This window comes from Ictidomys tridecemlineatus, chromosome 8 (assembly GCF_052094955.1).
Source record: "Ictidomys tridecemlineatus isolate mIctTri1 chromosome 8, mIctTri1.hap1, whole genome shotgun sequence".
Taxonomy (NCBI): Eukaryota; Metazoa; Chordata; class Mammalia; order Rodentia; family Sciuridae; genus Ictidomys; species Ictidomys tridecemlineatus.
Genome location: NC_135484.1, coordinates 27,717,873 through 27,734,296, shown reverse-complemented (window position 1 = coordinate 27,734,296; position 16,424 = coordinate 27,717,873). Strand labels below are relative to the sequence as shown.

Sequence of the window (16,424 nt, the reverse complement as noted above, 5' to 3'; positions counted from 1 at the left end):
TTGCAGATATTTAATTTAGACCCTTAGAGCTAAGTGTGAGACCTTGAAGATCACTTTTAATTTGGAAAAATTCAACAAAGGGATGTGATCAAGATCACAAAGGAAACATTTTCCCATCACACAGTTTTACTAAGGAGAATTAAACAAGCCTAATTCTAGGTTCTAAGTCATTTCTCCCAAAGGAATATTAATAGAATTCACAGATTAGAGGCATTAACTAATTCTCATGTACATCAAAGGATGGTATCATGAATTAATCAAAAGCAGCTTTAAGTTTTCATTTAATTCAGTAGAGTTTTAGGAGAAGTTATCAAATTGGGAAATTAGCTCAGCAAAATCACTTTATACAGTTCTTGAACATAAGTATAAGTTAAATATAAAAAGTCAGGATAGTTTTGTGATCACCCATCTCATTGATGACTCAACATAATAGCCTGAAAAAGGACTTGACATCCTCTAGTGGTGAAATAAAATAAAATAAAATAAAACTTGTTTTCAAGGCAATTTTATTTCAGTTCTTGCTTACCTTTGGTTATTGACAAGAAAAATATTATAGTACACTTAAAGAATTGTTCATCCTCAGAAAAATAAGTTTTCATCACAAAGAATGTTATCATTATATTTAAATAGAAAACAAATAATATAAACATGTTATTAAATGTTGGACTTATGTAATACCTTCAAATAGTACACAACCAATTTTTAATCTTTGATATACATATACATATGCATATTCACACACCTATACTTCTGAACACATTATAGACACTACTTTTGTAATAACTTAAGATCCTAAAGTGCCCTAAAATTAGATTACAGTCTTTATCAGGGACACACAAACTAAAAGTGTAGAGTCTACCTCAAAATAATGCAACCTAAAAAGAAAATGAATCCTTCAGGAAATGTTACCATTTGAGGTGGCCATTTTCACCATTTTCACCTCCTGATGTGATAAGAGGTTTCCTTCCCTGACACGTTTTCAAGATTAAAAAAAAAAAAAAGGTGATCATTAAAAATATATACATACATACTTATAAAATATGACTTTGCAGTAACTGTATGTATATAACATAAAATGTTGGTTCTAACATTCCATATTCAGATATAGGTCATGTGACAGGCTGCAGTAGCACACACCTGTAAGCCCAGCCACTTGGGAGGCCAAGGCAAGAGAATCCTAAATTCAAGGTCAGCCTCAGCAATTTAGTGAGACCCTGTCTCAAAATAAAAAATAAAAATAGCTGGGGAGGTAGCTCAGTGGCAAAGCATTCTGGGTTTAATCCCCAGTACATGGGGGAAAAATAGATATAGGTCATGTATTTTAAATATATGGAAGAATTTAAATTAAAATTCAAGCAAACCTCACTTGTTCTCTGAGAACACTGTTACCTAAATTCAAAAAGTACTTTTATATCTTCTATCTTTGGCACCAGTTAACACAGGTACTGCTGAGCACTCAAAACATTAATAGTAACCCAGGTCTGGGACAAATTTGGACCAGAAATGTGTTTTTTTGTTAAATTATAAAGTACAATTATCCAAAAGACTATATTTTAAAAAATGTATCCCTTCAAAACTGAAATTTCTAGGCAAAGGTGTGGAAGAATTGTTTTCTATGATGCAGATAACAGCTAACTTAATTTCATTCTTAAGAAAATATTTCACTGTCACATGATTGATTTGTATATTTGTAAGAAACATGGCTAATTCATTCTTCAACATGCTCAGGCACTGAATATATTAGTTTTTAGTTTACTTAGGTCTGACAAGTTCCAACGCAGATCCTAGAAAATTTAGTTTTTTAGCATAAATCAAGGCATATTAAGTCACTAGAACAATTTTGTTGCAGTCGCAGTTACCTGTCCACAACTGAGCATGAGGCTTCTCTGCTGCCCTCGCTTGGGGGAACCCAGTTTCAGCGCCCAGTTCATCAAGTTCCCCAAAGCAATTACACAGGCATCTCTTCCCCACCCAAATCAAAATAATGATCTACCGATCTTTCAAAAAGATCAACACAAGGTCAACCACCCCACAGGAAGTAGCATGACTTAAAAGAAAACAATTTCAAGCCACCTTGTCAGTCTTAACCTCAGGTATTTTGGCTGCAGGTGTAAATCAAGAGCGTCCAAACTCTTCCTGCAATAGCAGATACATACTTTGCAAGTATTTTAAGCTTTCACGATCTGTTACGTTAAAATAAGTATACCAGCTAAATCAATACCTCTTAGGGGGTTGGTCGTGATTCTGACATTTAGACAATGATTGTTTCCAATTATAAGTGTATGGGAGTAGCTTGCAACTGGGGAGTGTAGAGTTTGAATCTCTTTTTAAGAAACTACCTCATCACCCCCATCCTAAGTGTAGGAAGGTACAGAGAGAGCAGACTGGCCACGAATAGAAGAAAAGAGGAGCTAGGAGGGAGGACAGGCTTTTCAAGGTAGTCTTTTCAAGAGGAAAGAAAAAGAAAACACACACACACACACACACATACACACACACACACCACGAGGGGGAAAAGCTGGCTTCGTATTATGAAGAGTTGCTGGGAAGATTCGCTTCTTGTCCCAGGGCTATGTGCCTCGGTCCCTATGGGTGACAGTGGCGGCTGCGGGAGGAGGAGATCCTCAATACCGAGGCCGCAGACCAAATCCGGAGCGGCCGGGCCAATGCTCTTACTTTAGCTTCAAGCACGGGCTAAAAGCAGGCACTCCGAGGACTCTTGCATGTGGACTGATCCCAGAGCCGGCAAACCCGCCCCCACGGTCCCGCCGCGCGCCCTCCGTCTTCGCCCCGCGGGTGGGAACTGCGCTCTCGGGGCAGCGGGCGGCCGCTCACCGCGCGCTCCAGCTCTGCGGCCCCGCCAGGGGCCGCGACTCCCTCCGGCGCGCCCAGGAACAGCTCCTGCCCCGCCGCACCTGGCCGAGGGCTTCCCCGCGCCCTCTTGGGTCAGGGGGATTCGATCTCCCCGTCGGGGAGGGCGTCGGGCGGTGTTCCCGCGTCCGCTCCCCGCCCGCGGCCGGGCGGGCTTCCACCTGTTGTGGGGAAGTCGAGCCGGGCGTCAGGGCCGGCGGCCGCGGGCGAGGGCAGCGCGCTCGGCCGGCCGGCCGTTCCGGGCCGCGGCTGCGCGGGTGGGGGTGCCACCGGCGCCCCGCACTAGCCCCCCGGCCCCGCTTGCCGCCCCCCGGCCGTCCCTGCCGCGCAGGCACCTGTTTCGCTCTGCGCAGCGTCGTCGCCGCCCCTGTGACCGTCGCCGCCAGTTCCCAGCTCCGCCATGGTGCTCCGATGACGCGCTCAGGGAGCCGCTCCGCCCTCTTCCTCGGCTCCGCTCCCGCCGGCCCCCGCCTCCCGGCCCGCGGCCCAGCCAGGTGAGCGCCGAGTGGGGCGGGCGGAGCGCGGGGGCGGCGAGCTCCTGCGGCGGCGGCGGCTGCGGCGGCCGGGGCCCGGCGCGCCCCCTCGCGGGCAGGTGCCGCGTGGCAGCCGCTCTGAGCGACCCGGCCGAGTAGACGCTGGAAGAACGGCGGTGCCACGCACCCTCGCCCGCCGCTGTCCACCCGCTGCCGGCCACTGGAGGTCCGCGGGGGTGTCGGCGAGGCTTGACCGCGCTACCTAGAGCCTGGGCGAGGAAGGGACCGCGGTTCAGCCCAGGTGGGGCGAGGGCTTGGGGACGTCCTCTTCCCCTCTGAACTCAATGCCAGCTCACTCTTGGCCTTGCGGGGACTGGAGTTCAAGGTGACAGCCTCCCAAGAATCAGATGCCACGTGGAGAGCCGAAGTACACAGTCCGGATTCCACGCTGGGGTCCGCTCTCGATCCGCAGTTTGGGAAGCCATTGCTGGCGACACTCTCTTTTCACCAGGCCTTCTGTCTGATGAGCTCCAGGGCACACAAGGTAGTGAAGCTTGTGCAGACTGATGTGGCTTTTCTTATTCTTGGTTTCCAATTAGTAAACTACCTTGTGACTGCTGGTTTAATCAGGAAGACCAGGGGAAAAAAGCAATAGACAATGATGATTTTTTAAATTTAATTAATCAGATTCTTAGCCGAGGAGAACAAATTTCTGCCCTAAACGGATGATAAGCAACAAAACGCTGAGAGAGAGAAAAACCCTACATAAATGGAAACATAAGGAACAAAAATTGAGCAGCAACCTGTTCCGCCTGGTTACATAGAAATGCACTCCCACACCCTCCAATGGCTGAGCATAACTATCAAGTTCTCAGAAGTTTAAAACCCTTTCAGAGGTTTTTAAAGGGAGCACAGCAAAATGTATTAGATACTCAAGGGCGTCTGAAAACAATGTTGAATCTCCTGCTGAGATGACAATTTTCAAAACCTTTACCTGTAAGACCTGACTTTTTGAGTCTTTTTGTTTGATTGACTGTTTTTCCCCGCTGAATATGTAGAAGTTTTGATGAAGGGACATTTCTGCTATGGTCTGTGGTTATGGGTTGTGGGTTTTCCTATAGTACCATTTCTACAAAGGAAAGGCAATCTTATTATGCTAATGTAAATGTAAATGTAAATCAGTCTGAACAAATTTCTGTTCAATGGAAATAAAGTAGCAGGTGAGTGGAGGTAGTTTTAGAACGCAGCTTGAGCCTCAAGAAGATAATTTTACTACATATTAAGTCATTTTTGAGACACTTCTTTTTAAGACACTTTTCTCTAAATTCTAGAAAGACTCTTTTATCTGAATTTATAGTTGAAATATTTGACAGAATCATGGAAAAGGAAATCAGTTTGTTTTCAGTCTTCTGATTACCAACTAAGTAAACCAGCAAGTTATTGATAAGTCAACTTATTGGTGTTTGTTTTGTTTGTTTTGGTGTTTGCTTGGCCATTCTTCTATTTTTTTTTTTAATTTATGTTTCAGTCTGCCCCAAGCTAAAAACAAACTAAAGGTAATAAGGGACACTCCCAAATCCTGCACTTGGACCCTGTGTAGACTCTGTGTTCTAAACCTAATGCCGTATCTCCAGCAGGGTAGGTGTTAATGACTGTGCAGAGAATGGATGACATCTGTTAAATGTCAAACACCATCACATGGTACTTCAAGTTGTACTTTACTTGGAACATGGAAGCCATCTGCTTGGAACTCCCATATCCATTTTGAATCTGCAAATCTTCACAGTTCCCTGTCCAGGGGAGGAGCTGGACCTCCTGATACCGTCTGCATCTGCTTGCCTTCTGCCTCCTTTGAAATCATGTCCCTCATCTCTGTGCTCCCTAGATGTTTCTCCACCAGGGGCCTTCTTTGATTCTGAAAATATCTTCCTTTGATATCCAACCCTCCCAAATATATTGTCATGTTTTGTTCATCAAAAGTAATGAAAGCATGAGCTCTTGGCATTCTTTTTAAAATAAATAATCCCACATCACAAAATTAGGTTACTCGTTGCATTTCAGTCCATCATTTCCCTGAACTTTCAGCAGACCTGATCCCACATCATGTTCCTCTTGGTTGCCCACTGGCTTAGATTCATGCCTGTGGCCAGTTCTTTAGGGTCCTTTGTTGACTTAGATTCCCCTCCCACCTAAATTTTCAGCCACAGCCCTTCTCTCTCTGTCTCTTACAGCCCTCATTTACTATTAACTCCAGGCAACTCGCAAATCCAGAATATATATCCTTGACTTCAGCCCTAATTCCTCCTAATTCTCTGTTGGTCTCTGTGCAATTCCATCATGAAGCCCTGCCAATTGATTTGACAAATCCTAAGCCAGCTCTGCCTCCAATTTCCCATATTTGAATTCTTCTCTTACTCACCTAGGCTCAACATCTATCCTTCCCTTTCATCACCAATCTTAGTCCCTAAATCTTTTCAATTAACTCATGCCCCGCAACTTCCTACTAGCCTGACTCCTGTCAGACACTCATTCATGAGTCCAGTGTAGTTCCCTTAACTTACCTTAACACAAATTCACTAGGTGAATCTTATAATACACAACCACTTTATATATTCCCCTCCCTTGCTCAAAGCCCTTTAAGAGATTCCCTATTTTTGCGTAATAAAATATCAACCCCACTCCCTTCCCATCCCTACTGCCCCATCAGTCCCTGAACTTTCCTCTACACCATTTTCTATCTTTTATCTGTATTACTCACAGTTCCAGCCAACCAAGTTGTTCACTTCTCCACAACACCTTTCAAATTCCATCTAACCTTTGGCCTCTGCCCACAGTGATTCCCTGGTCCCAACTTATTTAATAACACCTTTCCTACAAGGCCCAGGTTAAGTTCTGCCTCCTTTATTAAGTCCACCCCTCGCCCCGTGCTGGCTCTCAGCAGCCCTGTCCTCTGACCCTCACCAGGGGTTGCTGGGCTTGCCACTCATCCTCTGCCTTTAACATATGATCGGGTGGAACTTTGTACAAATTTGTGTCTTCAACTTGATGTGTATTTTTGGTAGTAGGACTTTGTCTTCTGTTTCTCTACAGGGTTTCCATAAGGTCTAGCACCATCCATTATATTATTTGTTGACAGGTTGCCGATGACCTTGCTGACACCACGTGCCCTGCCTGCCATCATGAGTACGTCTTTTGTACTGATACAGTGCCTCACACCTAGTAGGCATTCAAATGGGTGAATGATAATTCCTCATTGCCAAACTCCTGTATGTGGTGGCCTAGCAATGAATGAAACAAAGTATATGATGATAGAGTTCGGAGAAAAAGACCTAAATGTAATAAAAGGAAACATTAGATCTGCTTTTCCCAGTATTTCCGTCAAGCACTCCCCCTGCATAACTGTTCTATTCCAAACCATCTTTCCAAGATCACTTCACTTCTCTGGGAAGATTTTCTTGATCCCTTCTGGCAGTTAGATGTAACTGGAGCACTTACTACACCACTGATGTTTCTGATGCGTCTTAATTCCACCTCTTACAGTGAACTTGAGTACTACCCAGTGTTTTTGAGTGAATGACAAGCCATCCCAATAGCAGGCAGCACCCGAGTCCTTACTATATGTGCCAAGTGTTGTGCTAAGCACCTCACTTGCCTTTTTTTATTTTATTTACTTTTGGCACTGGGGATTGAACCCAGGGGCACTTTACCACTGAGCCACACCTACAGTCCTTTTTTGAGATAAGGTCTCACTAAGTTCCTGAAGTTCTCTCTAAATTGCTGAGACTGGCCTCAAACTTGATATCCTCCTGCTTTAGCTTACCGAGTCAGTTGGATTACAGCTAGGTGCCACAGCACTCAGCTCTTCTCTGAATCTTACAACAACCATATGAGAAAGGGATGTTATACCATTTCATAGATGAGGAAACAGACACAGGGAGGCTAATTAATTTGCCTGGGATCACAAGCTGAGTGATAAGTTTTTTCCCAGCCTATGTTTGTAGTGTCTGTAACAACCGATGAATATAACCATCTGACTACTACTTCTGTGGAAGTGGCTCTCCATTTCCCTCTTCAGGTGTCACCTGGAATTTCCTTCTTGGGATTGGATTGTTATGAAACTGGTATCTGCCCCATTCCAGATCAATAAAAAACAGTTAAAACAGTTTTTCTGAGGTGGTGGTGCACAATCTTTTTTTTTTTTTTTTTTGGTGGAGGTGGGGTGCTGGGGATGGAACTCGGGGCCTTGTCTGTATTAAATATGAGCTTTACACTAAGCTATACTATAGCCCAGGTAGCATCACTATCTTTAATCAACATCAAGCTCATTTTAACAGGAAGCTAGACTGAAAATCCTGGCCTCGATTGATGTTGAAGGCCTTTATAGTGCAGACTTTTCCTGAACCTATTAGCAGAACTACCTACTTTTGTGCCCAAGACACAAAATGACAAAAGCCTAATGATGCTGAATTAGAAATGTATTATGAACCATGTAGGACATGTGCCCACAGAGAAAGGGTAGGAGAAAAGTCCCAAAAAAGACTGTACCATTGAGGAGTTATTTGAAAAAGGGTAGCTTGAGCCTATATACATATAGTCCAAGAGAAACACTTGAGCATTGGAATTAGTGAGGGTACCCTGCATTTCAGTGTGAGTCTAATAAAACATCATCAAATTTAGACCTTATTTCCTTTGAAATTTCCATACAAGGTGCAAGAGGTAACAATCTACCTTCCAAATTAGGATGTAAAATAAGATGTAGCTGTTTTATTGTTCCAGCTGTCAAATGAGAAAATATTTGTGATAATGTTTTGTATTCTCTAATGCAATGTAAGAAATACTGTATCTTAGTTTTCACTTAATGATGATTCCTATTATCAAAGACTTTTATGTGGGTCAAGTCATGATACACAAACAAACTCTTGTTACTTCTATCCTGTGTAATAGATTCCTGTGTATGTAAGAAATTTATTTCATTCACCCATCTATTAGGACTTTTAGAATTAATCCTATTAACAAGGTCAGGCTCATAAAAATATAGTATTTAAGGGGCTGGGAAATGTAACTCAGTTGTAGAAGGCTTACCTACCAGACTGGGAGGCTCTGGGTTCAATTCCTAGTACTGAGGGTAAAAAGAAAAAAAAGCTTAAAAAAAATCCCCAAATATGACATTTCAGGGTTATTAGGATGTTCTTTGCAGTCCCCTTAAGATACATAATCATCATTCAAAATAACTTGGGGCTTTGAAAAAAACACATTGGCTTTCCTTTATTATCTTTCTTCTTCACTCTCTTTTTCATCCTCCTGTTGTCCCCTGAAAACAATTTGGACATCAGTTGTCCTTTGATTGTTTGAACAAAAGACAGATTCTACTTAAAGTTGAAGAAACAACTGGAAATTTAACACCATCATTTAGTTTGTGAACACAAAATAAGAATTCTTTGGAATTTATCAAAACAGTATGTTGGGAGTCTTTTTAATTTTAGAGTAAATATAACACAATGGGTTAACACAATGAATAGCTTTAGAACAAGCTAACATTACTATGATCCAGGCATGTGCAACTGGTATGTTCAGTAGTACATAAACAGACAAATGCGCTTCAGGCCAGAAACATTAAGTTACAAAATACAGTCAATATTACAATTAATACAGATAGTAAAAACCATTGCTCTCAGATTCTGCACACTAAAAAAAACATAAACTTTATACAATAACTGAAATTCTGCATTTCTACTTCAATTCTTGGGCATATTACAAAACACACACAATCCTAAAAAGTTGTGGTCACATTTTGGTTTTGTTCCAGTGGTACACGATCACATGAAATGTTGTGTATCTGTTTCGTGTGAAATAAACATTTGGCTGAAGTGCAATAGCTGCTGAGTTAAAAATATCTCCATAAAAATGTTTAGACTAAAATAACCCTCGACATTAGAATTCTAATTAGGATTGTTTTGAGAGTCCTTATGAAGAGACCTTAAGGATGTAGAAATAGAAGCAGTTAGGAAACTTCATAGTGTGTCTTGTCTATTTTTTTTTTTAACGAAAGTAAACAAATACTGGATTTAAAGTGCAGCTTCTCTCTCTCCCTTCGATTCTCCCTCCCCTAAGAAGATCAGTTCTGTATTAATTTTCAGATTCTCCACCGAAGATCAAATTGCATGGTAGTTAAGTGTGTTTGTCTCGAAAATCGATGATCGCCTTCCACAGTGTGCACAGCATACCTCCCCTGCGTGAAGACACAAGAACATGGTGAAGAGAACATTTCAATTGAAACACTGCCCTTGAAATATACAAGTGACTTCTTAAGGGTTCAGTTGCTTTGATGAGAACATGAAGATCCCCACATCTTATCAGTATTCTTTTTATACACATTTTCTCATCATCTCTCCATTCCTTTCCTTTCCACTCCCACAAACTGCCAGGCCTCAAACCATCAGTTTCTATTTCAGCATTTTTGAAATGTCTTCATAGAGGTGGGTGGAGTAGTAAAGGATATGCCTGACCTGCTAGAGAAAACTCACAAATTGTCTCAGATGGTTGCAGGTTTGGAGGTGGCAAACCATCCCCTCATCCTAGTGTTTATAAAAAGTATGAGACGATCATGAAACGTCATCATACCTGCATGGTCTTAGTCTGCATATTATTCAAGAAAATTCTCCCTTCTACAGAATTACTGGTTTTGGAGTACTCAAAAAAGCCTGGCCCAGTTAAGTTTACCCAGGGTGGCTGAAAACAAGAGAGCTGTGCCTATGGTCACAGAGCTAGCTAGAGACCAGGAGGGCAGGAACATTCTTTGATTTCAGCACAGGGCTCGTTCTGCCTTCACATCTAAGAAAGAAAAGTGGTACCTTAGTCTGAGGCATTTTAAATCATCGCGCGTAACATAGTAGAGGACATCCACGAGTGTATAATCCTCAGCCAGAAACTGCAGAGAAAGTTGAGCATGCGCAGAAAATAAGTGTACTTTTAAAAAATTAATTCTGTCCATAACACAAACACTGGCAATGATTAAAAATGAATCTACAAGGAAATCCACTGAAAGCACCATCTTCAGGAATGATCAGAGAAAAGGCTTCCCCACTACAAAGAATTACAAAGAGATGCATCCATGACTTCCAAATGCATGGACTAAAGGGACACAATTTCTGAATGGGTTTCTAAGGAACAGAGAAGGCTCACTAGCAGTTCCATCTGGGGCTCATAGACCCTTGTTTGTACTGCAGAGGCTTGGTGCTGTGTAGCTCTGTTTTTACTCAAGTGGACAGAAATGTTCCTAGAGAGTTACTGCTTATGCTTGGTCTCCGAACTTACTTTTTCATGGCTATTGAAATTGACTTTCTTAGAATTCATTGCAAAATCCACAGTCCTGCTTTAAAAACTGAAGCTTTTCAATTTTAAGTCAAACAAAGGGGCAATGGTTTAGAGGATCATTAATTATTACTCCTCAATTGTGATTTGAGCATAAGTTAGAGGGATACATATTTTGGAGAACTTGATTGGATGCATTATTTCCCACTGGCAAGAGCGTTGTTTCAGCTTAGTTAGCAGCAACTTGTGAATGCAGACTTCTAAGGAGACCCCAGATTTTATTTAGAGGTCCAACAGATTATCAAGGAAGAAGACTATCTTTTAGCTTTTGAAAATTTAAATCTAAAACTGAAATCAATATAACATTAAAAGGTCCTTTCTATCAAGTAAAAATAAGATCACCTCTTAATAAGTATATGTGTTTACACATATGTATAATTTTAATACACAAATGTCTACTCAGGCTCACCATAAAGTCTATAATGATCAAAGAGGAATTAAGTCATTACAGATATAATATAGTTAGTAGAGAAAACATTTCTGACATACATTCACTAAGTAGCTCTATTTTAACAAATATCCACTGCCCAGAGAATTAAAAATCTAACAAACAAAAATATTAGCCAGAGAACAGCTTTTTTCTTTCAGTTCTCTTTTGACTGCCCCCCCTTCCTTATTTTCAATTTAAAAACATTAAAATCCCTAATGGCTGTGACTAGCAATGCTTTTGCCTGCCTTCTTATTTTTGTACATTCTGTACCCCAACCCCCAAAAGATCTTCCCCTATTTGTTTACACCCTAAATATCTACCTATAGGTGACCTACTTTATTCTCCATATTTCTTTGTCTTTATCCATAACCTTCCAGGAGAACCTTCCCTAACCTCCCCCTCACCCCAAAACTTTTCCTTCATAGAATTAACAGTGAATAATTATTTTTTTTAATCTGTGGAATTATCTGCCAGCTGGATCTGATCTGTGCTCAGTATATCCTCTGTGCCTAGAATATGCCAGGCAGGCAGCAGGCCCTTGACATTATGACACAAAGTGAAAGAACATGGGTCCCACAGGTTGTTTTCTTTACCCGACTTATAGTGTCCTCATCAGCTCCATTTCCTCTCAGCCAGTCAGTAAGCTCAGAATCTTCAGTGGTTGTGCCAGGAGAGTTCAGGTGACACACAGCCAACCCAGGAATATCTAGAACCAGATTTGAGAGGGACATTCTTAGCTTCACCTACCAGAGGTCCTCTGATCCCCTCAAGGTACCCAGACATTTGTGGATACTTTAAAAGATTTCACTCTATCAAGAGAATAGTTAATGGGAACCATTGAGACTGGCAGTATGAACAATAATATAAACAGAAGACAAGTTAGTCCACTAGTGAGTGGAGAGTCAGAAGCAATAATGTAAGACACTTCCACATCAATTTCATAGTTTCTTAGAATAAACTTTGTGGCTTTGTGTTTTTCAAGCAACAAAGATGAAAACAACAGAGAACTGTATAATTATAATAATTGATTTTTTTTCACTATTTATAATAATATGGAAGAACCAAATATTTGAACCAATAACTAATTTTCTTTTAAACTGGCTAAGTAATATTTCCTAAAGATTAACTTTCACCATCAATTTCTCATGGAGTAGATTTCTTCAAAGTTTCAACCCATGACTTTTTATTGTTGTACCTTGTTCAATTTAAGCCTCTTCAAATTATAAGGGGGAAAAAAGAGCTAGAATACACCAAATACAAATGCAAAACAAAATAGTGTTATTTTATTCTATAATCTCATTGTGAAATTTTAAAAAGAAATAAAGATAAAAAATGTGGAAATCCCTATTTACCTCAATAATATATAATCTCAGGAAAGGTAACTATGAATCATCCATTTTTACTACACTTGTAAGAAATGGTAATTTCCAAGGCTCAGTGGTAGAATGTTTGCCTAGCATGCACAAGGGCCTGGTCCATCCCTAGCACCTCAAAAAAAGTTTGTTACAGTTAAGAATTGGCTTTTTTTTTCCCCCTATGGCAAATTCCACTTGTCATTGTGGTAGAAGGGACAGATGCTAGGCCATGCAATAAAACTGCCTGTTGGCCTTATCAGCTTTTCATGGCAGCCTGGTTGAACAGTGTTACTTCAAAATTTTCTGCTATTCACCTATTGGTTGGGACTTTAGCTTCAGGTGTTTGATTTCTTGATCTTTTTCTTCAATTGCTCGATGAAGGAGTGCTTGTAATTCTTTCTCTTTCCGAACCAATTCTTCCAGTAATCTGCAGAAGAAAATAACATTGGATGAGGGGATCATAAAGCTGGAGCTGAGAGAGTGATATTCTGGACACCAGCTTCTCAAGCTACAACAAGCACAGACACCCCTAGGATTTTATGGAAATAAAGATTCTGACGCGGGAGCTCTGGGGTGAGCTCAGAGACTGCATGTCTCAACAGCTCCTAGGCAACACTGATTTTGCAGGGCCTCAGCCTCCTCCCCTTAATCCAGCAGCAAAGTTCTGGCAGACTGAACTTCGAGGCAAGAATTTGAAAACATCCTCCCAGATGGTCCTCTACAATCTTCAGAGATACGGTTCTACTATTTCTTATTATGATAATAAGTGTCAAAAATATAAATATGGGGTGTTAATTTTACATGTAAGACCCCTCATCAAAAACAGTTGCTAAGCCAGGTATGGTGGTGCTTGCCTAAAACGTCAGTGACTCCAGAGACTGAGGCAAAAGGATCATGAGTTCAAGGCCAGCCTCAGCAACTTAGTAAGACCTTGTCTTTAAAAAAAAAAAAAAAAAAGTGTGTGTGTAGGGGGCTGGGAATGGAGCTCAGTGGTAGAGTACTACTGGGTTCAATCCAAATTGGTAAATACAAATCATATCATAATCAATGAAAAACAAAAAGGTAATCACTTTCCTTAAGTGATGAAAATTTGAGGAATATTTCTAGATGAGATTGCCTAGACTATCTGGCACATGACAAGTGCTCAATAAATGTTAATGATTGTTGCTGCTCCTATTCTCACTTCCGGGAGGTAGGGTAGGGTTGGCAAAGTGGGTAAAAGGACAGCTGTGTTCCTGGTACTTTTAGCTGTTGGTTGACATTTGATGCAGCCTCCAACAAACAAGGAGAAATAATATTCATAACAGTTCTTACCACGGGAGGTTTACTGTGCAACAGAGAATCAACTAGAAACCTACTCACCATGTCCAACACTGTTTCTTGGAGAAAACATTCCAAGTTATGAAAAGAAATGCTCCATTTCTCTACTTCTTAGAAAAATATCTTTGTATAACTTGAACTCAGAATTATATAAAGTGTATAATTATAAGTAAGATCACTAAGATAAATTATTGCATACACTTTTCTCTTAACGAGTTATCTTTGTTTCATTTTCTGACTATGGATAGATTTAACTCAGGACCATGTTCCATCCAAAAGTTTGTTTCTGCAGATGGGTCTGGGCTTGTGCCCAGTTCAGCCATGCACTTCCTGTGTTAATCTTAGACAAATTACCTAATGTCCCTGGACTTTTAAGTTTTCTCACTTGTAAAACTAAGAAGGAAATCTTGCAGAAAGGATTACTGTAAGCATTGAATGGGAAAGTACAGGTAAAGTGCCTGGCTTCTAGTAAGGGTTGTTCTGTGCCCTCGTGCAGCCTCAGGCCCTAGAAAACAGTCCTGCAAGGGCTGAGCAGGGACTCCTCTCCTGTCCAGTCTCCCAAGCTCCACCCCATTCCCACAGGACTTAAGGATGGAAGAAGGACTATAACCAAGTAGAAAACATAGTGGGTCAAAAATAAAGCACAATGAGAGGCAGAGAACGTGGCTGAGGAAGAAAGGTAAACAAAGACACCTGCAGAGTGAACATGCTGAACCAGTGGGTGGCTTAAGCAGCATGAATGGAAAGCAAGAGGAGAAAGCAGAGGGCATGGGGGAGACTTTCTATATTCTTCAGCATAAATGATACTCGAACAATGGACAGCATGCTCTGAATGATTTTTTAAGCTAGCCATTTTTTGGTCTGGTACATATATTTGTCTATCTTGATGATCTCCATGTATGGAATAGTAATGGCATTGTCTTACTGTTTTCTCAAACACAAGGACATTTTCTAGAATTTTATGCATGTTTGCCTAGGCTACCTTCTTTTTTATATTTAAAAGCCAGAACTTAGCTGGGTGTGGTGGTGCATGCCTGTAATCCCAGCAGCTCTCAGGAGGCTGAGACAGGAGGATCAAGAGTTCAAAACCAGCCTCAGCAACATTGAGGCGCTAGGCAACTCAGTGAGACCTTATCGCTAAATAAAATACAAAACAGGGCTGGGGATGTGGCTTAGTGGTTGAGTACCCCTGAGTTCAATCCCTGGTACCCCCATTCCTCCCCCAAAATGCCAAAACTTAGCATTGGAATCACAGCCTTGACAGGCCACCTCATTTGTCCCAAATCCAGCTCTTAAAATTATTTATCTTAAGTATATATCCAATCCACCAGTTTTAGTTTCACTTTGGGTTCAGTTAGTAGGGAAATATTTTGTAATGAAGGTAATTGTTTGCCTTTGTGTTCTAGAAAAGTATGGCAAGGATCTTCCGTGAGGTCAAAAACTCAGATGAATTGATAGAATTGTATGATAGAGAAATCAGCTAACCAGTCAGCTGCTTCCAAACTGGGGTTTAATAATGTTCTTCCATCTACTTGTGTGTAAATTTATAGAACATTTTCTGAAAGCATATTCTTAAATAGAAATAAAATATACATTTTGTTTTTGCCATTTAGAATTATTGATGTTCTAAAAATGAAGAGCTAGATAAGTATGACTTACGTTCATTAGTGATCATCCTAAAACCTTTTTTTTTTTTTGATACTGGGGATTGAACCCAGAAGTACTTAACCACTGAGCCACATCCCCAGTCCTTTTTATTTTTTATTTTGAGATAGGGCCTTGCTAAATTGCTGAGGCTGGCTTTGAGCTTGCAATCCTTCTGCCTCAGCCTCCACAGCCACTGGAATATAGACATGGGCCACCATGCCCAGCTGATCATCCTAAATATTATAAACTTAAATTTTTAAAAAAATGTATTTGTTTACTCTAGTTTGTTCTACATGACAGTAGAATGCATTTCAATTCATATTACACATATAGAGCAACAATTTTTCATGTCTCTGGTTGTACACAAAGTAGAGTCACACCATTCATGTCTTTATATATGTATTTAGAGTAATAACTGCCATCTGATTCTACCACCTTTCCTACCCGTATGCCCCGTCCCTTCTCTTCCTTCCCCTTTGCCCTATCTAGAGTTTGTCTATTCCTTCCATGCTCCCCCACCATCCCTATTATGAATCAGCATCCTTATATCAGAGAAAACATTCGGCTTTTGGTTTTGGGGGATTGGCTTATTTCACTTAGCATTATATTCTCCAGCTCCATCCATTTACCTACAAATGCTGAGTAATATTCCATTATGTATATATACCACATTTTCTTTATCCATTCATCTACTAAAGGGCATCATAGGACTTAAAAACAGCATACTACAGGCATGCAGCCACATCAATGTTTATAGCAACACAATTAATAAGCTTAAGATTTTTTAACACAAGAACTACAACCTTTCCTGAAAGCAACCACACACATCTTCTAGATTCATTTCACAATATACATACATTTATATTTGAAGCAATTTTCAAATGAAAATTAAAGGGACCCATACACACACAACCGGTCCCTGCTTTCAGTTATTCAATGCCTGTACTAAATCACCAT

The 16,424-nt window shown here is 40.7% G+C and overlaps 2 protein-coding genes across 8 annotated transcripts in view; both read right to left on the bottom strand.

Moving 5' to 3' along the window:
* Positions 1-3,361, bottom strand: part of Map7 (microtubule associated protein 7) — a 172,273-nt gene extending 168,912 nt beyond the window's left edge. The window contains exon 1 of the mRNA XM_078019066.1: positions 3,207-3,361. Within this exon, the coding sequence (XP_077875192.1) occupies positions 3,207-3,273 (67 nt within the window). The 5' untranslated portion in view covers positions 3,274-3,361. The remainder of the gene's footprint in view (positions 1-3,206) is intronic.
* A 5,440-nt stretch (positions 3,362-8,801) lies between these two features.
* The window catches only part of Map3k5 (mitogen-activated protein kinase kinase kinase 5), a 210,060-nt gene continuing 202,437 nt past the window's right edge, over positions 8,802-16,424 (bottom strand). For all 7 annotated transcript variants that reach the window (XM_078019065.1, XM_078019061.1, XM_078019062.1 and 4 more), the window contains 4 exons: positions 12,815-12,927; positions 11,739-11,851; positions 10,196-10,272; positions 8,802-9,573 (listed from right to left, as the gene is read on the bottom strand). In XM_078019065.1, coding sequence (XP_077875191.1) covers positions 9,513-9,573; positions 10,196-10,272; positions 11,739-11,851; positions 12,815-12,927 — 364 coding nt within the window. In that variant the 3' untranslated portion in view covers positions 8,802-9,512. The remainder of the gene's footprint in view (positions 9,574-10,195; positions 10,273-11,738; positions 11,852-12,814; positions 12,928-16,424) is intronic.